General features: G+C 37.8%; 1 protein-coding gene across 1 annotated transcript in view; it reads left to right on the forward strand.

Moving 5' to 3' along the window:
* The window catches only part of GRM5 (glutamate metabotropic receptor 5), a 374881-nt gene that overhangs the window by 251686 nt on the left and 98809 nt on the right, over positions 1-24386 (forward strand). Inside the window, exon 3 of the mRNA XM_072969029.1 lies at positions 6735-6970. Within this exon, the coding sequence (XP_072825130.1) occupies positions 6735-6970 (236 nt within the window). The remainder of the gene's footprint in view (positions 1-6734; positions 6971-24386) is intronic.

A 24386-nucleotide genomic window follows, 5' to 3' on the forward strand; every position in this document is an offset into this window, starting at 1 on the left:
TGAAATCTGTACGCATTGTATGTGATTAGCCTTCCATGCAAATAAATCAAAAGATTGTAAATGTAAGAACTAAGAGATTGGCAACACCCGGAATACTAATGAAGGTGACGAGGGACTAATCTCAGGAAGGCAGGACAGGAATGCGATTTTCAGTAAGTGATGACTCAGTGACTGGAAACCTAATGAATTGTACTGTTAGTGAAAAGACTGAGTAAAAAGAAAAGAGGATGTTCAGTCTGAAGGATAAATGAGGAGACTGCCAATGGGCTGGAAGTCAGCAATGCCCATTCAGGCGGGTCATGCCTAATGGACTGTTGGCTCCTTGAGGGCACGCACTGGATCCTCCCACAGTGTCTGTGCGGTTTGTATGCACAGAGGAGACACTCAAAGTGCCTACTGAATTAATGAAATGGTATGAAAAGAACATGGAGACTGTTACCAGAGGATCACCCAATGCAAATTTTCTGTGCCACATATATTTTTTTGTTTTCCATAGCAACAACTTAAAACATATATTGATAGGAAACGAGGAAAGGAAGGAAAGAACATATTGTCTGCATTGTGCAGATTCATATTTTTGATAAGAGAGGCATTTTTTTAATTATTGGGCATCTCTATTCTGATATCTGATAATTGGTAAAATGTGCTTCTTCATAATTTTCCAAGAATGTTTTTATGCCTATTACCATGTAGCCTTCAGGGGCTTCCACATTCCAGAAAGATATTTTGACATTAAATCTACTGACTGTAAACCCTGCAGTAATTATTTTATAACCATAACCATTGGCCTGCTTTATATAAGTTAATACAAAAAATGATAAAAATAATAATTCTAAAGTTAAAATATTACTGTTATAAAGATATAATAATATAGAGTATCAGGTCTTTCGAGTTCTATAATTTTCATTATTTCTTGTCTTTTTTGAGTGCCAAGCTATTGTTCAGTATACAAAACCCTACATGTAATACAATTGGATGGGTTAATGTGGTACTGGATCACAGATAAGAAAATCACTAACTTGTGTTTTTTTACATTCAAATTAATTTTATACGTAGACAATAGAAGTCCAGGAGAAAAGAAGTGCTAGAGAGAGCTTATAAAGGGAAATCTGATCATGAAGACCCCTACTTGTATTCATTTTCTTCATTTTTCACCCCGAACCTAATCTCTTCTCTTACAGCCTAGATGTGGAGCTACAATGTCGCTTACCAAAGTATCACTAAACTCTCCCATAAACCATAAGCATCCTCCTTTACCCCCTTTCTCCACATATCTAGTCCTAGGGACTCAGAATTCCTTACCAATAAGGCTCTTCATTCCCACTGCTCTTCCTTTAATACAATTGTCCATCAGTTTCCTTGAGCACTGTAACACATTTTCTAACTTGATTCTCTAACACTTATCTACAATCTCTTATCTGTCACTCACACTGCTACCTACCACAGTTCATACAATTCTCATCTCTTCATATCACTTCCTATGAAAAAAATATATCTATGTGTATAACTGAATCACTATGCTGTACACCAAAACATAACATTGTAAATCAACTGTACTTCAATTTAAAAAAAAAAAAAGCTACCACTGGCTCCACATCACCTAAGTGAAAAAGTCGAAAATTCCAAAACCTGGGATGGCACAAAAGACCATTCATAATTGGTCCTCCTCCACTTATTGTCTCACTAGTTCACTATTCAGTGCACTCCATACAGCTGCAATGCATAGTGTCCACTATTCCTTGGTTCACAAATACCTTCATCTAGAAAATAACATTTCAAAATGCTGTTATCACTCCATTACCCATATTTTTCCAACTCCGTTCAAATCTTACATTCCTACAAAGAGTTAGTCGATTATTCACTAATCTCTCCCACTGCATTTGGTTCATGCCTATAACAATATACGTTTGTATGTGGTCATTTATTTATATGTCTGTCCTCCACTAGACTGTGAGTCCCTGGAGTGCAGTGTGTAAAACTTGTTTAACATGTTTTTCTCAGCTTAAGTACAATTTCAACACACGGTAGATGTGATAGATTGCGTTTTCCCTCACAATTTCACCGATCCTCTCTGTGGGAAAAAAATAGTACTTACCTGTCCCATTCAGGTCAGTTTTGGCTGTATGACTCACTTTAGCTGATTAAATGTGAGCAGAAGTGACATGTGCCACTTTTGAGCAGAATACTTAAGAACTATTGCATGGGTCCAATACACTCTAGAGCCACTATGCTGGTCCAGGGCACTCTAGAACCACTGCATGGGTCTAATACACTCTAGAACCATTGTGTTGGTCCAGTACACCCTAGAACTATTGCATGGGTCTAATACACTCTAGAACTATTGCATGGGTCCAGTACACCCTAGAAACATTGCATGGGTCCAGCACACTTTCTGTTTTTCCCTTCTCTGAGGTCAGCCATGTCCCAGAAGGAAACTGCTCTTTCAGACTATGTCTCAGAATGAAGGTGACATTGAGCAGCATTATAGGCCATTTGCGGTGAGCCTAAAGGCTGAGCAAGAAACAAGTTTTTGTTCTAAATCACTGAGATACTAAATTGCTTGTTTTCACAAAATAAGGCAGTCTAAGGTAAATATTTAATAAATGTTGAAGAAAAGAAGGAAACTTACAAAGATATAGAAAATGCATTTTGGATGGAAAATTTCAGAGTCAATTTTTGTTTATAATTAAGAACCTCCTGTTGAAAACAGATAAAAATTAAACTTTCATGAATGGCTAACTTGAGAAATAATGGAAATTGGGGGTTGAGAGGGGAAGGGGGAAATGACAGATCATAGAGTAGGGGTAAATATTTTAGAGTGCAATATTGGGAAGAAAATGAAACTGAATTCTTATTAGATGAGCATGTCCTTAAGATATGTGCAAGCAAGATTTAAAGGAATCTAAGGTTTCTGCTGAGGAGGCATTTTGAGAATGGGTACAAACTGAAGATTTCTCTCGTAGTGATGTCAACCTAAGTAAGTTAAAAACATTTTTTTCCTGTTTCAAGTGTCCAAGTTACTCTGTTTCATAGCCGGAAAAAAAAAAAAAGAAAGAAAGAAAGAAAAATAAAAAGGACTGGAAGTCTAAATATAACAACATTCAAATCTCCACCTAATTCTTGTTGTTCATAGTAGTTATGTTCTAGAAACAGGCACCATACACTTAGTGAACTAGTGAATACTGACATTACTCCTAGGGGAAATATAGGTTTAAATTGCCATGAGCCTCTAGGCACAGTATTTTCATCAACTAGTCAATATGCAACTTTGCTTTATGGGTGTTCCTGTCTAAAGACACCTTATTTAATATACGTTGTTTATGAATTAATGTTGAAATTGTAACAAACAGCACTCTACTCATGCCTGAATGCAGCTGACTTTCTGTGTAAGGTAGAGACTTCTCGCACTTGGGAACTCTAGATAGCACATCAGCCCTATGCTTGTGGGTATTTTAAACGGCAAAATCAATTTAAAAAAAACAGACAAAAATGCAAAAACTTGGCACTAGACAGACCATGAAAAGGATATTGGTTTATAGTATAAAGCTGAAACAAGGAAGCAGAGGGTCACCTCATTCAGTCTCAGCTGGGAACATGCACATCAGGAGACTCAGATCTTTTTGCCATGCTGTGCATGTCTGAGAATGACCTCAAAGGTGCCACGAGTATTGATATGGGGGTCATGAATAAATTTTAGCAAGCAGGTGAATTTGCAAATATAGAATCTGGAAATAATGAGGAGCAACTGTATATCAAAAAAAATGGAAAGAAAATAATGAAATGAGTTATAAAGAGGTGGGTAAAATGTCCACTGATGAGAATGGAGAGAAATTGGATAAAAGATCGGTAGATAGATAGATAGATAGATAGATAGATAGATAGATATTAAATCTAGAAAATTGCCTTAAATGTGGTACATTTTCAGTTTCTTTATCTCTCTCCCTGCTTTTTTCCTGATTTGGTAAAACACATGTCACCCAAAGGCATTAAAGTAGTGCCAGTAACTTGAGAGCTCACTCTAACAACGTCATGGAAAGCATTAAATAGTAGAAAGGTAAGCTCACGTTTTTCTTGGCTATTCCTTTTATTTTTGAACTTATCACTCCTCACTTTGAGGTACCCTATCATCCTAATGCAAATCTTAAGAGCATCATTTTTCTGAACTTGTTAATATTTAATAACCTAAAGTCTATATAGCACCATCTAACTTAGCCGGTATAGACTGAACTTCTTTCTTTGGCTTACAAAGCAGATATTCCTTCCGAAGCCTAAATAACCCCCTTTTTTTCAGTCACACAGATATTAGAGTCTTCTGTTTATACACAAATTCTTTTATGATTTTTATTTTGCTGTTGAATGGAAATACCTGGAACAAAAGGCTTTTAAAAATCACCACTAACTTTTAATCTACTAAAAAATCATCTTTTACTTATTAAATGTAGATATTCATGCTTGGGGGGAAAAAAAGCTAAAGAACATGATGAGTGATGAGGAAATTAACACACTCTGGTCCTGACACTTTTTTTTTCAATGGAAATATTACTTCCAAAAAAGTTGATCAAGACAGGCTTTTTACAATCCCCATTAATTCAGTGAATGAATTGTGAAGGGTAAATTGGATCCATTATAATCTTACATTTCTTACGTAATATTCATAATCATAGCGTTACATAAGCGCGAGCTAGCATGAACAAAAGGAGCAATTTGCATACCCACTTCCTCTGGGAACGGGCTTCTGCTTGACAAACAGGGCCTCCTGTCCCATTCGCTGCACGCCCCTGCATCTCCTCCAGTGCCAGTGAGCCCTGCACTCTCCTCTCTTGATATAACAAACCCTCCAAAACACAGGGAGAAAATGAAGCAAACAAGCCCACTTCATTTCAACTTGTCAGCTTTAAATAAAATCTTTTGCAGCTGAAAATGAAAAACTTGAGGGAAGATAACGTGTGAAGTCACCACATTCAACACTGGGACAAAATATATTGCATTATTTATTATTTTTTTTCCTAATGTGCCACAAAAGTTTTTGAGATTTCAACATAGATCATTTTTAATGAAGTATCTTCTTGTCAAGGAGGATTTAGAGGAAGAAATGGTCTATTTTTTTGTTTATTTTTTTTCTCCTCCTCCACCCACTGATGCCTAGGAAATACCTAAGCCCCTGTGATATCTTAATGAGCAATCTATGATCTTTGGAACAACTCTCATTATCAACGTGTAAGTCAGAATTGGTATAGCAGAGCATATTGAAAAACAGGACATGCCTCTTTTCACTTATTCTAATTAATTGCTTATATAATACCTTCCCCAGCACTGATTTTATATGCAAAATACTGGAGCATGCATTCTGCCTCCAAAAAAAAAAAAAGAAAGAAAAAGATAAAAGACAAAAATGCATTGAAAGATTGGAAGGAAGATAAGAAGAAATATTCCAGTAGCTAAAAATATTGGAATATTGATGAAATAAATCATGATTGCTACTGTAAATCCTTTCCCTCAGCCTTTCCCCAGAACCTACTCCCTCAACCTAGCTTATGTCCAAATCCTTTCCTGTCTTGCATTCAGGAAGCTCCACTCTTTTCCCCCTCAACTCTCCCCACATCCTCTCTTCCCTCTTTGTTGTTACTTTTTTTTTCATTGTTAAACTTCCCCTGACTTCCTTTACCTTTTCTGAAAGAGCACGTGCAGCTCTTCAAAGGAAGGATAGTAACCCCGGGGTCCCAGCAGATACCCAGCACAATTGTGCATTTTCCAAATGACAGAGAGGCTGGGAAAAGGCAGAGATGCTTTTTTCCTGAATGCCCTACGGTGTGTTCACATTTTATATAAACATCTTTTCACTTCTTTTCTTTCCAGCACTGTGTGTCTCATGTCTTTTTCAAATAAGCTTAGAATACTTTTCCTTACTCTCTTATACCGTCGTAACAGGATCTGTCTGATTTCAAACTCTTTTATTTTTCAATTCCTAGAGGACTTTGAGCGATCAGTGCATAGAATGGTATCAATGATGAGGCCCATGATCCCTGCCGCCATCTTTGATGGCCTGTTGTTAAGAAGTGCTTTTAATCACTCTAATGTAAAACATGATTTCATATGTGTGTGTTAAACGTATTAGGGAAGTACTGTGGGATAGGAAGGAGGGTTTGCACTATAAGGACGACAGTTTGAGGCTCTGATGAATCCATATTTAATAGAATGAACATAATCAGAAATTTTTTCTTTTTTAACTTCTTATCACATGTAAAACATGAAAAAAAATGAATATCATGTCATAGGGTGGTTCAATTTTTAGGTCTATTTTAGAAATACTTTTCATTTTTCTGTTATGATCACTATGATGATGACGATTAAGTAAAGGCAAAGAATGTATTTAACGTTAACTCGACCTGGCTATTGTATGTTCAGTAGATAGTGTGTATAGTGATATTATGAGGCTTCCATGCATATCCTGTACTTTACAACCAGTAAAACTCTGCCAAAAGCACCAGGTTATCCTCTGGAGCTCACGGTAAGTGAGACTGGTGCCTTCCAGCACTCTTAGACCCAGAGTTTCCATTGTGCTTCGCACTTTTTAATTCTAACAAGCTGCTAACTCAGTAATCACATAGTGTAACATAGGACCATCATGTGGCCTAAGTACCGTTTAACAACTCATCTTTCAGAAGGAAAACAAATGGAGTCATTTTCTTAGAAGATAACTGTCCTAAGCTGAGGGTTTTCTTGTTTTCCCACAGTGATGGCTGGGCTGACAGGTATGATGTGACAGATGGCTATCAGCGAGAAGCTGTTGGTGGAATCACAATCAAGCTCCAATCTCCCGACGTCAAGTGGTTTGATGATTATTATCTGAAGCTCCGGCCAGAAACAAACCTCCGAAACCCTTGGTTTCAAGAATTTTGGCAGCATCGTTTTCAGTGCCGGCTGGAAGGGTTTGCTCAGGAGAACAGCAAATACAACAAGACTTGCAACAGTAAGCAGATTAATTGTTTCCTTTAACACGGATAAGGCTAAGGCTCCAATTTAAGCACACTAGTCATGGGGATAGTGGCTGTGATCTGGCAGAGATGAAGACTCGTACATAGAGTGGGCACTGCTTCTCAGAGTGATAAGAAAAACATATGAGAGAAAATGTTCACTCCATTAAGATTGCAGACAATTTGATGGTTTATGTTTATATCATCCAGGAAATTGGCACTGTGCTAAAAAGATAACGGGAGCTCCAGAAAGGAGCCGTAGCTATTCTGGACATCCTCGAAGGCAAGACCTACATTCTGGGATCATTTTGGTCATCTTTAGCAGTTAGCACAGTGTAAGGCAATAGTAAGGGTTTCACGTCTGTCTGAGAGTGAGTGAGTGAATGTTGAAGGACACAGCCAATTCCTACTTCCATCAATAAACTATAAAATAGTAGCAAGGATATGCCATGTGTAATTATGATGTTTCAGGAGACATAACCTGAGCAGAGCCAGTCATTCAGTTATTCAACAAATACTTAGAAAGGTTCACACTGTGGTAAAGGTACCAAGATGAGGAAAACTAGTTCCTGCCCTCAAGGGGCTTAGTGTCTAGTTGGGGTGATAGCCGTGCCAACAAAAATTGCAATTCAATGTTGTAAGTGACATAATAAGGGCTATAAACAAAGGGTTCGGTTGGTATTATTTGCAGCACATCCAAAGGGAATCTTGACTCTAATAATGAGATGGGGCCAAAGCGAATCTGTAAGTCAAGGTGCAAAGGTTAAGGTTTGTTGAAACTGATAAGGGATTTGTTGAGACCGCGTATCCCACCTTGTGTAACAAGAACCTCATGTGCATTTGCAAAGGAGTGAGCTGTTTTATTGGTGGTATACGTGCCTTTATCATCATGATGCTGGAACACAGGAGTGCCTTGGGGCAGTGGGTTGGAAATCCTGGCCCATGAACTACTTCCAGTCCACAGAGAAGTTGTCACCAGCACCAAAAGGAGAAAAACAGGAACATGCAGTGAGTGTTTTATCATGCATTTCCTCCCGGAGCTCACATCCATACTGTGTTTTTGCTATCAGTTCATTCTTTTGTGAAATGAATGAGGCAGTAAGTGGGGATTTGTGAGTGTTTTTAAATGTCAGTGCTTGGTAAAATGAGAACTTGGCAACTTTATGTCAGTTCCTAATTGGGCAGTGGTGGAGGAGAGGGAGGCTGGAGTGTGGGACTGTAACTGGCCAATGGAATCCAGAAATCAGAGAAGCATGGTGTGAGATGACATCTGTGTGGCATGTGTGCGGTGTTTGTGTGTGTATTGTAGAATTATATATATATATATATAGTAATGTGCATAAAATACACAAATCTTAAGTGAAGTTAAGCTTTGTGAATTTTTACATGTATATACATCTCTGTAACTACCACCCCCAAGCAACAACATCATAAAATACTCTCATATCAATACCAACTGTTCTAATTGTTCATTTAAATAACCCAGTAATAAAAGCTACAGAGAATTAAAATTGTTTTCTAGTAACTGTATGCTATTCTATTTTTGAACTAATTTGAAGACCCATTTCCTTTACAGTTATACTCTGTCACCCACTGACATTCATTTCCATCTCCTTTCTTTGAGTTCTCCCTGTCACTTCCAGTAACTTCCAGAGATGTCATCTGTGACATTAACACACAAACATGCTCACCTCCATGTCCTGAGGGCACCTGGAACTTATAGATCTAAAACTAACCTCATTATAACTTCTCCAACCAGAGCCCCAAACTTTGAGTTCCTCCTCTGTGCACCTCCAGTTTCAGTAAATGATGCACTCATCCACCCTGTCTCCCAGGATGTGGGACAATGATGCACACATCCACCCTGTCTCCCAGGATGTGGGACAATGATGCACGCATCCACCCTGTCCCCAGGATGTGGGACTAAGGGATGCCCTTGTCTTCCCCTTGTCTCCTCCTCATGGCCAACTGGTGACCAAATACTCTTAATTCAAATACTTGAACATCTTCCACATCTGTTCCCTCCTTTTCATTTCTGCCTGAATTCAAATCTTTATCCTACTGCCGTGATGTAGATATTCATTATCTCTCACCCCAGGTATTAGAATGAACTCCCTGTTTAGTCTTCTTTTTGGTACCAGCTCCTTCCACCTCCATTTTATGCTGAAAACTCATCCCCAAAGTGTCCATCTAAAGGACAAATTCCATCATGTCACTCTCGTTCTTAAAGATCTTCTTTGGTTCGCCAGTGTCTGCAAAAAGCAATCCCAATTCTTTTGCTCCAGTCAAAGCTCTTCAGATTCATCATTTACGTTCTTCAGATCTCATCTTTTATTCCTGAAACCAAAATCTATGCTCCAGCCACTCACAGACTGTGTGCTCTTCCGCTGTAGGGTGGCACGGCCACCCAAGTGTCCATGCTTTTACACGTGCTAATCCTTGCTCAGTGAAGAGCCTGTCTCAAGATATCTGTCAGTTCTACTGAGCTTATGCTCTCATGGTTTCTAATGGCTCCAGTTGCCCATTCTCAAAGAATCCCTGTTTCCCTCACATTTCACATCCTGTGCATTTCATCTTCTTTTTGTCACATACAATCCATATATTGAACACAGATCCTCCACGTCCTTTATTTTTATGCCACCACGTAAGCAGTCACACAGGCATCTATGTGTGTACCAGACTACTAGCAGCAAAGTGAGGATGAGAGAAACGTGTTCAGAGCAACACAAAAGTACACTGGCTCTGAGGGCATTTCTAGGATTCCAGTAATGTTCTATTTCTTGAGGCAAGATGTGTTTGTTTTAAGAAAAATTGATGTATAGTTTCAATTTTTGCACTCTTCTGTGTTAATGTTTTAATTTAATAGGAGTTGACCTTAACCACCTCTCCCCCATCTATGGCCACTGTATCCAGTCTAACATTTCTTCCAGTCCTCATTTTTCCACAGAACTCTCCCCCACACACCCCCACTCCCCCACCAGCTTCCTGTCGCCATGTCGATTGATTCCTTTCCCTCCCTTTTTCTGTAATCCTTACTTCCTTTCTTCTCAATATCTCTACACACCAAAATAAATAAGTTACTGTGCCACACAGAAGGCCATTTACTCTAGCAAAATAAAAAAAAATGATGCCATCCCCACAGGGGACAAAGCAGCTACAGGAATGTAATTTTTTCCATCATGTTACACTAATATAGAAATAGAAATTTCACGTTATTACACCAGCCTATAAACGTGTCATGTTCACCTTTCTCCATTAAATTATAAATTTCTCAAGAAGAGTACAATGTCTTCTTACTCATCTCTGCTTTTCAAATTCCTAGCACAATGCCTTGTATATAGCAAGTATTTGATAAGTCTTGCTAAATAAATGTGACTTTATTTCTCTTAGACCTAGGCAGGGTTCGATGGCTAGCGGACTTAGAACGGTGGTTCCCAGTCTGTGGGCTGCACGTCCTGGGGGTGACTGTTGATTTATTGACTGGGTCTAGAGTTCCTAAGGGGTTGAGCTCTTTCAATAGACTGAACTATGCTTTGCACATCCTTGTGTGAATATGTGTGTGTTTATACGCACATGTACCTTATTTTAACGCAAAAGTTGTTGCAGTTAACAAATAAGAGATTAGTTTTTAAATTACTGAAATCATAGTAGTTTCTTGCTACTGTGTGTTTTCTCAAAAAAGGATACTAAAAGTACAAGTAACATTTATGGAGTGTGTGGAATTTTTTGACATTAAAACAATTTCCTTTATTTCAAAAGGTTGGTTCCACTAGCTTGGAGCCTGGTTCTTTTCCTGTTCTGTTACAGTAAGCTTCCAGCTGGAGGGGTCCACATTTTCTCTGATAAAAATGTTTCATAAGGATTTGAAGTAGGCTGGGGGAGGGAGGGTATAGCTCAAGCGGTAGACTGCATGCTTAGCAGGCATGAGGTCCTAGGTTCAGTCCCTAGCACTTCCTCTAAAATTAATTAATTAATTAACCAATTAAAAAACTATCCCACCAAAGAAACAAAAATTTTAAAAAAAAAAGGATTTGAGGTAGGCTAATTACAGGATACCTCCTTACGCATCAAATTTTTTTCCCGTCATCTTGTTTGCTTTTAGAATGCTTATTGGTGGTTTATCCATTGCTCAAAACACTTCAGCATCTCTCAGTCTGAAAACATGACTGAAAGAGCCGAAACACTGCATTGAGAGGAAATAATTGCCTGGAAAGAGTAGCTGGACTACAGGACAACGATCACAAGAGCCAAACAAAACAAACCAAGTGCCGCAGCTGCCCCTCAGATTAGGGGCTCCTCGTCTTTGCCCTGTGCTAACATTTTCCAGATTGCATTTGGAGAGAAAGCTAAGCTAGTGTGAAAACAGGATTCCATCATGACATACATCGGCTTTATTACATTCTGTATCCATTTTCTGGAGATTCATAATGTACACTAACACTTTCAAAAGGGACAAATCCTGTTGTAAAAAAGTTTAAATATCTTTCCTTAATCCAGCAACTCCTTCTTTGATTTTGTTTTATGATGAACTCACCTTCTTACGTAATGTTGATTTTAGAACATACTTTAGGGGAAACCACACTGGAACAATGTTAGTAACCATGTATTGAGGAAGGAATTTTACCACATTACACTAGTGTCTGTGGTGAAAGTTGCTGAGCAGAAACCCATGTCTGCCTTTCTATCAGACACATTAATTAGAATTTGACATGACAGTTTTGGCTTAATATAATTCTTGGATTTTTTTTTTGCGTTTTGATACTTTTCATTGCTGGGGGAAATAAAAATTTCTCTGTCTTGGACTCTGCTTTAAGGAAATGGAACATAGAGCCAGATGAAGGCCTCAGATACTAAAATATCAGAGTTTTGAGAAACACAAGCTGTCATATTTCTTATTTCAATTCCAGAGTTTAAGGAATGAGAGTAATTATCCATCCAAGTAAGTGTTAGTGCCTGTAATTTTCCATGATGAATATCTACCATCAAAAGTACTCAAAGAAATCCCCAGAAGAAAGCCCCTGCACAAGCTACAAAGGCTTCCAAACTCTTAACACACAGGAATTGAAATCCAAGATGTGTTAAAGGTACGTAAAAGAAACCAAAGTGACCAGACAAGCTTGCTGAATCAATCACTTGAAGCACTGACTTTAGACCCAGAAGACCTGTATCAAAAAACTGAACCTGTGGCCACTGCTAGGCCTCTCTGTCTCAGTTTTCTCACGTCTGAAATGAGGATGATGTTTTAAAATGATACCTAATTCACAGGACTCTAGGGAGGCTTAAATATGATGATGGAGGAAAATGCCTGCTTCCAACAAAGATGAAACAATAGAGACCAGATTTACTCTCTTGCTTGAAATAACATTAACAACAAGACAAAATACATAGAACAACAGTTTTCAACCCATTGGACATCAAGCAATGGAAGACAGCTACTCTTAAGAGACAAGAAATAAATGAGGTGAGCCCTCTGAGCTAAGAAGACGGAACTGTGAGTTCAGAGAGACCAAAGAAGCTCGAGTTTGCAGGGCACAGGAACAAAGAGGAGAGAGCGGCATGAAAGAGAACCCGGCGTCTGCAGGGGCTCCCTCTGTGTGTTCAGCTGAGTGTTGATCACTACGTGCATGTGAGGATGAGACTTGAGACCTGGGAAAGAACCACCTTGAAGGATTAGAGAGACCCCTGTTCCGGGCACCCAAATGGAACAACGAATGGTGTCTGTTCCCAGCAGTCAGACTAGAAAAACTTACAGTTCATTGGACTAGAACAATACTTAGAGGAAATTTTATAGCATTAACTGGCTATAGTAGAAAAGAAAAATATTTCAACTCCATGACCACAGATCTACCTTAAGAAACTTGAGAAAGAAGAGCAAATTAAATGCTGAATAAGTAGAAGAAAGGCATAGATCAGAGTGAGAAATCAGTGAACTATAAAAGAGAAACGCAATAGAGCAAGCCAATGAAACTAAAGCCTAGTTCTCTGAAAAAAGATCAATAAAATTGAAAAAACAGATTGATCAGGAAAAGAGAGAAAACACAAAGTACCAATGCCAGAAATGAGAAAGGTAATGTCACTACAGAGTCTACAGATACGAAAAGGAAAATAAGGAAATTTTTTAAAAACAACTTCATCCAATAAATGTCAACTTAGACAAAACAGAAATTCATTGAAACTCACAAACTATGAGAGGTCACTGAAGAATAGACAACCTAAAGAGTCCTATAGCTAGTAAAGAAATTAAATTTGTAGTTAAAAACTTTACCATACACATAGAAAAAGAAAAAAAGAAGGAAGGAAGGAAAGGAAGGAAGGAAGGAAGGAAGGAAGGAAGGAAGGAAGGAAGGAAGGGAAAGAAGGAAGGAAGGAAGGAAGGAAGGAAGGAAGGAAGGAAGGAAAGAAAGAAAGAAAGAAAGAAAGAAAGAAAGAAAGAAAGAAAGAAAGAAAGAAAGAAAGGAAGGAAGGAAGGAAGGAAGGAAGAAAGGAAGGAAAGAAGGAAGGAAAGAAGGAAGGAAGAAAGGAATTAAAAAACACAAAAACAAAAAACTCTAGGCCAGATGGTTTCACTGATAAATTGCTACCAAGTATTTAGGAAGAACTGATGTAAATTCTACAGAACCTCTACCAGAAAATTAAAGAAGCAAGAATACTTCCCAGTTCCAATCAATGAGGCTAGCATTACCCTGATACCAAACTCAGACCAAGAGGATCACAAGAAAAGGAAACAACAGACCAGTCTACTTCATAAACATTGGTGTATATAATCCAAACAAAATTTTAGCAAGTCAGTCAACAAATGTAAAACGTATAATATACATCATGACCAGGTAGAATTTATCCCAAAATGTAAGGTTGATTTCATATTCAAAAATTAATCAATGTAATTTATTTTATTAAATACCTACAAAATTGCTAAATGTGTTGAAACCTAATATTAATTTCTGATGAAATTCTCAGTAAACTAGGAATGGACAGAAGCTTCCTCAACCTAATAAGAATTCCCCCTATGATCGGGCAAGGAGATTAGCTCTCACCACCAGAGATTCTGGTCAGTGAAATATGTATCAACTAAAGAAATTAAAGGCACCCAGATATGATGATAAAATAAAACTGTCTTTATTAACAAATAACATGATTCCTTACCTAGAAAATCCAATAGTATCTACAGAAAGTTCTAGTGAGTTTATTAGGTTTTCATTACACAAGATTAATATATAAAAACCTATTGTATTTATGTATTAATTATAGTATATTATATTTCACTCTAGTATATTAATTATAGTATATTAAGGAGCTCCTTACAGTGTATTAATTATAGTATATTATATATTAATTATAATATATTATACACTAATAATAGTAAACAATTAGAAAGAAATAAAAAATTAGTACCACTTAATGTAATATTAAAATTTTGAAATAATGAGGCATATATCTGGCAATAAATGTGCAAATCTTTATGCTGAAAACTGCAAAGCATTGCTCAGAACATTGAAGATGATTTAAGTAAATTTTTAAGAAAGATACACTGTGCACACCATCAGAAAACTCAATAATGTTAAGATGTCAGTTCTCCCAAAATTGATCTATGGATTTAAAGAATTCCAACCAAAACCTTAGCAGTCTTTTTTAAATAGAAATTGATAAGCTGGTTAAACATTTTTATGGAAATGCAAAGGACCTAGAATACTCAAAACAACTCTGAAAATGATGAATAAAGTTGGTGGATTAACTACCTGATTTCAAGACTCACTCTAAAAATAGAGTAATCGATATAGTGTGGTATCAACATGAAGAGAGACAAATAGATCAATAGAACAGAACAGGGAATTCAGAAACAGACCCACATGTACAGAGAAAACTGGTTTGACAAAGGTATATAAGCAATTCAGAGAAAAGATAGGCTTTTTAACAAATGGCAGTGGGAAATTTGGTTAGCCAAAGGAATGTTACTCAACAGAAGGCAGTGAACTATTGATACACCTAGGAATGCAGCAAGTCTCAAAATAATTATGCTGCATGAAAGAAACCAGGAAAAGGAAGACACACAGTGCAAAATTCAACTTCTGTGAAACTGTAGAAAATACAAAGTAATCTACAGTGACAGAACACAGATCAGCGGTTGCTTGGGAATGGGAGGGATGAAAAAGGTCCATGAGGAAACTCTTGGAGGTGATGGATACACTCATTATCCGGTTTGCTGTTATAGTTTCATAAAAGTATACATAACTGAAAACTTACCAAGTTGTTCACTTTCAATCTGTGCAGTTTACTATATGTGAATTTTATTTTAATAAAGTTTTCAGGAGGTATTTAAATATATATATATATAATATACTGTACATAATTTAAATAACAATATATTTTATTTTATATAAATATTATATTTAAAATATAATATATCATATATTTTATATATTTATATTATATACCATATAATTTATATATAAATATTATTATACATATGATGTATATATTACATATAATATTCTATATTCTAATATATATATTATATTTTAAAATATTTAAAATGTACATATGTATATATTTGCCAGACTTAGTCTCAGGCTTCAGAGAATTCTAGCAAATAATAGAATAACTAAATCCTTTATCTCTTGCATCTTGTGTGATTTTGATGCCCAAAGCCAAATAGAATTTATTTTATAGAAGGATTTTTTTTCTCCCTCTTGCTTTTAATCCCTAAACTCATCCGTCTTGAGCTGCCAAGTGAAGCATTCTCTCCTAGACATGACCCAGGAGGCGGTACTGAGTAACACACAGGAGAGCTTCAGACTGAGGGCCTGTGTTAAATTCAGCTCTACCACTCACTTCTTCTGTGACCTTGGGCCAGTTCCTTAGCCTTTTTTTCTTTATTTATACAATTTAGATAAAATTTATATTTTAGAATCATTGTGAAGATAAAACAAGATGATGTATGTAAAGGATCTCTAGAAATGTTGCATTAAACTTTATGCTCCAAAGTTATCACAGTCGATTGTGCTTTAGAAAGCATTTGCATTTGCATTATCGTGAAAAAGAAATGCACCATGTGGTACTGGTAAATATATTTTCCAGTAATCTCATGGCTAGAAATGATCATTAACAGCATATTATTAGAATACGACATTTAAAAAAATAAACAGATGTTTCTTCTGCCTCTTTCTGGCCCTGGTCTTCATATTAATGTTGTTTTAGCCTAGTATACCTGCCTTGTAATGGGTGCCATTCCCTCAGCCAATATGTAGAGCTCATCTTAATTGTAGTCTTATGGCTGTGTGTCAGATGCTATAAAGGATTTTGCCATGTCACCACCATGTGTGGGATGGTTGTTGCCACAACCCACGTGGTTGGCCTGGGGTTTTGACATGTCAATAATTGTCAATGTCACAACCTTTAAAAATTGTAGAGACCTGGCACCCAGGCCAGATGGCTACTAAATAAAGATGCTACTGTCCCCTACAGCTGTGAGGGCATTGGGGTGACAAGAGAGCTTCTGTCAAAAATTTGTTCACTGGGAAAATGATGTGAAAGAGCTTGACTATTAAAAGATAGTGTGCATTAGTAAATGATAGTTGCACCCTTACAACATGCCAGGGTGGAATCCAGGGGACACATATGATGTGGTACTTGACTTCAGGGTATCAGTATAAAAGAAAAAGAAATGTACCAGTAAAACCAGGTAACTTATTTATCTCGTCAGCAAATACTTATTGAATGCCTATTATGCGCCCCTCATTACTTTTTTGGGTGCTGGAGCTATAGCAGTAAACAAAACAGACAAAAATACCTGCCTTCGTGGAGCTTATATTCCTTTTTAAAAAAAACTTTATTTGAAGTGTAGTTAATTTACAGTGTTTCAGGTGTACAGTAAAGTGATGCAGTTATACATATACATAATACATATTCTTTTCAGATGAGCTTACCTTCTTGCTAGAGGAAGACAGATTAAAGCAAAATAGATAAGTAAGTTACATAGTATATTAGATGGTGGTAACTGCTAAGAGAAAACTTAACTAAGGAAGCAGGATCTAGCATGTTAGCATGAGCATAAGTTAAATAGGGTGATCAGGGACAATCTTACGGAGAAGCTGACTTGTATAACTCCCAGGAAGAGATGAGGGAGTAGCATGGGGGTCAGAGGTGAGCATGGGGGAAGATAGATTCCAGGAGTAGGAAAGTACAGGAACAAAGGGACATATTTGAGAAAACAGTTGGAATGTCAGTCTGGCTGGAGCAGAATAAATTGGGGGAAACTAGTGGGAGATAATGGCAAAAAGGTAACAAAGGGTGAGATCTTACAGACTTCTGTTGGCATTGCCGTGACCTTGGCTTTTTTCAAGTGAAACATGAAACCATTAGAGGATTTAGGCAAAGGAAGGACTTGTTTTTTGTTTCTTGTTTGTTTTTGTTTGTTTGAAGATCACTGTGGCTGTTATATTAGAAAAAAGATGGTGGATGTGGGCAAAAAAGAAATCGTGGGATAATTAGAAGGCTGTTGCAGTGGTAAGAATGAGGGGTGATGCCTTGGAACCACAGCAGCAGAGGGAGCTGTGAGTATTTTTAATCAGTGAAAGTCAAGCAGAGGGAACCTCCACTTACTGATTTCTTCTCTATGCTGGGCTCTGTGAAGGGGGATTCAAGTGCAGTTGTATCATTTCTTCTTCATGTAATTCTACTGGGTAGTGGTAGTATGACTACTTTGTTCAGTAGGAAACTAAAGCTTGGGAGAGGTTCACTAGTCTTTCCATGACAAATCGAACCACAGGGACTGAATTCAGTCCGACTCCACAGTCCACACTCTGCTCACTCTGCCACGAGGTCTCTCCGGTTTAAAGCATTGCTGGAATGTGGGACTCACTAACAGTCATGAAGTCTATGGATGGGAAGAATCAGCACAGGTCAGGGCATCCAAGGGTAATTGGAAGGGACAGCTTGGATGCGATATGGATAAGTGGAGAGGAGGGGTGAAGCCGAGAGAGTAGCTCGAGCAAATGAGAAAGCAGTGCTGGGGTGTAAGGGTCCATTGTGAAGAGGGCTTCTGCTTGTTTATGGACAGCAATGTCACAGAAGGCACTATTAATTACTGTGACTTGATAGACTTCCCTGCTGCTGTTCACGGGCAGCAGCTCCGAGAATTTCGCCATGATGTGTAAATGCTACTCCACTCCAAAGTGACCACAAAAACTGGAGGATGTGTCTGTTTCCATGGTGATTCCCACTGAGCTGTTACTTCCAAAATATTTCACTGATCAATTCAAGGCTTCATGACTATCAGAGCAGATACTAAATGTGACCTAAGTGGCACATGATTTCTTGTCAAGAAATAAAATATTGATACAAATTTAGGATATTTATTAAATTTGTATTATAGCTTCTTTACCAAATTATCACTTTTTGAACCTCTGTTAAGCAAGATTGAGCTAGTTGAAGAGTTATGGGAGGGGATTAGCTAGTGGTTGAGCTCCTCCTGCAGGTATAATTTATCTGGGGATAACTTTCATATAAGGTTATATATGTTAAGTAGAAAGTGAGTGAAATGAGCCTTAAGGGCTCTGGGCATTAGAGAAGGCAGAGGATGCTTATGTCCAGGGAGATTAGGGCTTAATGATACGGTTAGCATTTGAGTTGAGTCCTGACGTTTGGTTGGGCTGTGAGAGGGAGAGTCTGAAGCAGAGTATTCCAAGTTTAGAAGACGAGAGAAACAGAAGAATGGAGTTCAGAAAATATAAGGCCTGTTCAGGTGATGGAGGGTAAACTTGTTTAACCAAGGTGGAAGGATTAGATGCAACTGGAATAAGATAAGGCTGGAAATAAAAGTGGGGAAATATTTCTTAAGGACCATGCATGTTATGCCATGATACAGGAATTTTCTTCTACACATTGAGTAACTGATGAAAACTTTAGAACAAGAAAATTATATAATCAAAAATCACATTTTAAAAAGTTAATCTGATAGTATCTTTCAAAAGTTTATGGATGAAAGAGAAGTCACTATTGGATGTGAGCAAGAAATAAACTTACTGCACTAAGTTATCGGGAATTTGAGGGTGTGACAGCGTCTACTGTTGGATAAGAGAAGAGTGGTATAAACTTGGTGATCCTCTTCAGGGTTGAGGGAAGGAGAGGAGTCAAGTGTAACTTCAAGATTTCAATGATGGGGGGCAGAGGATAACTCAGTGGTAGACCATGTGCTTAGCCCGCCTGAGGTCCTGGGTTCAATCCCTAGTACCTCTATTAAAAAAATCCATCAAAAAATTTTAATTAAAAAAATTAAATAAACTTAATTACCTCCCTCCCCTCCAAAAAAAGATTTCAATGATAGTCTATTGAAAAAATTTTGTTAATAGGGAAAATAGAAAAGGGGGACAGACTGAGTAAAGAAGATGAGTTCCACTCAAAATATTTCAAGTTGGAAGCTACACAGGTAGAAATATGTGAAGTCAAATAGGAGAAGTGGGACTGGTACCTTAGTGACATGCCCTGGTGCAAAATTACTAACAGTCAGTAGAAGACTAGAAGCCTGGATGGAAGCATGAAGAACTCAAAGCTAGAAGCCAGTGAAAACTGTCCTTATCATCTGCAGTAACTGCAGAAGAGCAGGGACCACTAGATGTAAAAAAGTTTCACTATGAAATAAATTTATATATTAGTGAATATGACAAATGTGATTAAATTGATTCATGCATGTGGATTTACATAAATGGAAAGTTATGCATGTTGGAGACATTATAGTAGAGTGGCAAGCTTTGGCATTTGACAGGATAGATTTATATCCTGGCTTTGCTGCTTAACAGCTTTGTGACAATGGACAAGTTGCTGAAACAATCTTTCCTCACTTTCTCCTGATGTAAGTTTGGGATGATATTAAATCCTACTTGATAGAGATCTTCTGAGAAGGACCTAGACTATTATCTATGAAGCATTTAACAGTGTCTTACTCAGCTCAGGCGACCGTAACAAAATGCCACAGACTGGGATGTTCGTCCAACCAAGATCAGGGAGCCAGTACAGCTGGGTTCCAGTGAGGACCTGTTCCTGGCTTGCAGACAGCCACCTCCTCACACGGCAGAGAGACAGAGAGCAGGCTCTTTGGTGTCTCTTCTTATAAGGACTCTAATTCCAGGATGAGGTCCTTACCAGGTTTGTCCTGGTGAACGTTTTTCCACCATGAAGTCAGCTTCCAGGGTGCAAGGCATCTGCTGTCCTGGATGAGGGGAAGCCCAAGTAGTGAATTAAATTTGATGTCTGCATTGTCTTTGTCAAATAATTCAGCTCTGGAAACCCTTTTGGTCCATGGTTCTACTTTAATGTAAAATTAAATAACTTGTTTCTATTGGACTATAGGCACTCAAAAACCCCATGAAATACTGGATGGAGTTAAATCAGTAATTATTATAAAAATTAATAGTAGAATTAGAATTCAAATGATTAGTAAGTAGTTGTCTGGCTGATAACAGGTTGCTTTTTCAAACAAGAATTGACTCATGTCAAGATTCAGGTTGTACTCATGGGAAACCAATTTTAGCTTGGCTCTCTTAAGTAAAAAATAAATAAAAACTACCATTTGGAAGAATACTGTAACATCCCAGGATCTACTGGTAGCTGGAGGACTAAGTCTGGAAACTTGGACCAGCTGCCAGGGGCCATGAAACCAGAAGCTCAGCTTTCAGCAATTTGGCCAGAGTGTGACTGCACTTGGACACGATCCACTCACTTCATCGTAAGTAAATACCGGCCACCCTTTGCTTTAGCTCACTTTTCAGATTCCTGGGGAGGAGCTTCCAACTTACTGAGCCTGGGTTACACTCCTGTTCCCTGGCAACCAGGGCACAGCGAATGCAGGAGGGTAGGGCTACTTCAGCTTCCCTGATGGAAGCACCATCCAGCCTTCTAGAATCTGAGTACGAGGAGGAGTCCCTCAGCATTAGAAAGGGATTTGGATTCTACGCAGCCAAATAATGAAGATGGCTATAGCTTAATTCAGTAATTGGGAGCGATATAAGTGGTCTCATTACCATGATCATTATCATAATTAACATTTAATAAACAGCTATTTGCTTGCTAGGCTCTATTCTTACCCATATTTTCCCGACACTGTCTCATTTTATGCTCCCATCGATCTGATGAGCTAGCTTCTCTTAGTGTCCTTTTATTTAAACATGGAAGAAAAAATACTTAGGTTAAGTGACCTGCCCACGATTACACAGTGAGTAAGAGGCAAGGCAGTCTCAAACCACAGACTGTGAACTCCAAATGAGCTAACCCACGTGCACACGCAGGGAATTGACTTCTCTGCTGCCACTAGGCGATTTTATAGCTCATTAAATACGGTACATGCTTAACAAGTACTTGCTGAAAACCCTGGCTAGAACAGCTCTCGTGTACAGTTGGTGCTCAATAAGTACTTGTTGCATGAATAAAGGAATGTATTTTACATGTTAGTTAAAAGACCACGTGTCAGGAGACAGATAGCCCCTCCCCTCCGTAGTTCCCTCCGGCATGTAGTGGCTCTGAGCCTTGTGCTGAGCTGGTCATCCCAAGAACCAAAGGGACTGGCGTCCAGGTTATAATGAAATCAATGCAAATTCATAATGGGGAAGTAAACTGTGTGTTCAAGCAGTTGCTTATCTTTATTGCTTCTTATTCATGACAATACGTTAGAAAAATGGCTTTTTTAAGCTAAGAGATTATATATAGTTAAAATGTCTGTGAATCATTTAATGTTTTAACTCCATGGTTTTCCACTCGGCTTTAAAAAAAAGATGGATCAATACTGGAGACTAAGCAGGAAAGAGTATTTCAGACACAGGGCAGAGACACAGAGCAAGAGTTACTATCCCAAAGGCAGGTCCCACCTTGAGCTCCAGCAATAATTAGACTTAAGAAGCAGGAATTATCTTCAAAGAGCAATAAATTGTCAGTTCTGAATTATTTTACTGTAGTTATCAGGCCAGAATGAGTCAGCTCACAGATTTCTTCAGAGGAGTGGTATAACCTGCTCTCAGATCTATAGATTATAAAATAATAATATTAATTTATTATCATGGTAAGTAATTGCTCTCTCTTGATCCTCAGATTTTATTGTTGTTGTCTTTTACAAATGAGCAAACTAAGACTCAAAGAGGTTTCCTGGTTTGCCCAGGCAAGGACATATGACTGACAAAGAGCTAAAATTTAAATCCATGTTCTCCTCATTATGTTCTTTTAGTTATACTGTTCTGCCTTGTAGGAATGCAAAAGAAATCCATGAAACACTAGATAGAACCAAAGCAGTCATTATTATAAAAATGAATATTTGAATTGAAACTCAAATACAGTAAGTAGTAAGTGGTTATCTGTTGCTAACATTGGGCCACCACTGAATCCATCATGAACTTTGCAGATGATGGAAAAGTCAGAAGAAAACTCAGTCTCCCACTGAGTAGCCTCAAGGACAGTTAGGCTTATGGTTCCCGTGTTACATTGGGTTTTGTCTTCAACACACTGTTTTAGATTCCAATCCACTGGAAAAGACCTGGGGTGTTGTATCTGTCTGGTGCTCTAACAGCATGTCTGGGGACACGATGGCATGGAGTTAAGTTGGGACCGAACCTAGAAGATAAGAAAACTAATGTATTCCTTCTATATCTCCGTGAGTCTCTATATTAATACAGTGCTAAAGTGAAAAACGTCCAGTCCAGATTCTAACACCAGCAATTCTTTACAATTTGATGTGTTTTCAATCTGTTTGTCCCTGGAAAAGTTGTTTAAAGTATACAAATCTCAGTTTACTTGAATAAAAAATGAGACTAACAGTATTCTCTACTTACAGGGCTTTTGTGATGGTTAAGTTAGAATAACAGTAATTTCTCAATAAATATTACCCATTGCTATTAATCAGAATCTTTTATACATAATCTCTCATTTGCTCAAGTGCTGTCCTCAGATGTCAGTAGGGATGATTCTTCCCATTTTCACCTGAAGGAAAATGACATTCACAAAAGTGACCTTGGTATGTTTATAATAAAGATTAGGAAAGATATTGGCACAGAAAAGGCAGTCTATATAGCCAGAGCAAACTGAGTTTCAAATTCTGCTTTACTGGGTTTTAGCTTTATGTTATTGGGAATTTTATTTTAATTTTCTGAGCCCAAATTTTCTCATCTAAACAAAGCAGAAAATAATGCTTAGCTTATATGTTTGCTGTGAGGGTTAAATAAGGTAATGAATGTCAAGCATATAGCATCCAGCCTGTGTGGGTGGGACCCTTCTCCCAGCTCCTCCCCTTTAATGACTGCCTTTGAATTATGTCAAAATAAAATGGTATATAGAAAATAATCAGCATCATGGTTGAAAGTGAGATTACTGTGACTTTAAAGTAACTGTTATAAAAAAGAAGCTAGTACAAGTGATACAGCGACCAGCACACTCAGAAGAGGGAGCTTCATAAATATTCTCTGATAAAAAGGATCCAGTGTCTATCAGTTTACACAAATCCTTCTACCCTAATCGAACCTCTCGTATTAGACATGATAATTAAGCTTCCATGTGTACAATTTATGAACTCTGCCTTTTGCAGCTGAATTCTTTGCAGAAGTTTTTATATACGGAAATGCAATTCTTCTTTGTTCAATTTTCTACTGCAATTATAGTGCTTATTATATGAGATGGGGTTTTCATTTAGCATGTATGTTATTTTTAATTAGAAGTAAACGTCTTAATGGAACTTAAATTTTTAGCATCACTTATTTTCAGAAGCAGAAACTCTGGAACATTTTGTGAATTAAAAAAATATATATAGCAATGCTCAAAGTCCCAAAGGTGGGGAGTGCTAATTGCGCAAACAGCTTAGACTAGTCTAGTGACCTCGTGTGTCAGATGGCACTGGGTGCACACCAAAAGCCAGAGCTTCGTGATCAGTGCCTGCTGTGAGGTCTGCATTTCTTTATGGATTGTCTCTAGTTGTCACAACTCTACCAGAAGGTATTATTTTCCAAATGAGGAAGCCCTGAAAAAAGAATCTGCTAGTTCTACCTGGAAAACTCTAGCAAGCCTTCACAGAAAAGTGAACCTTAAACTGTTTTAAAATATGATAGGGAGCTCATCATACAGAGATGGGAAAGCCACATCCTCAGGAAACGTCATGAAACACAACTAAAGTGGAAAAGAACAGTGGTGATGAAGACGGACAGATGGGTGGAGCCAAGTAGGAGAGGTCTGGCCTTAGAGTTCGGTCTTAGGTAAGGAGAGTGGAATGCTATGGCTTTTCTCCGCATACTCTTTTAAATAATATCATAGCCACCAGCCTCCATATCCCTGAGGATTTCTTCCTTCATTTACACACCATATGGAAGTTCCTCAAAATACTGTAATGTGAATGAAAGAGATATGCTATCTGAAATAACATATCCATCAAAAGGCTGCCAACCGGCT

This window comes from Vicugna pacos, chromosome 10, assembly GCF_048564905.1.
Source record: "Vicugna pacos chromosome 10, VicPac4, whole genome shotgun sequence".
Classification (NCBI taxonomy): Eukaryota; Metazoa; Chordata; class Mammalia; order Artiodactyla; family Camelidae; genus Vicugna; species Vicugna pacos.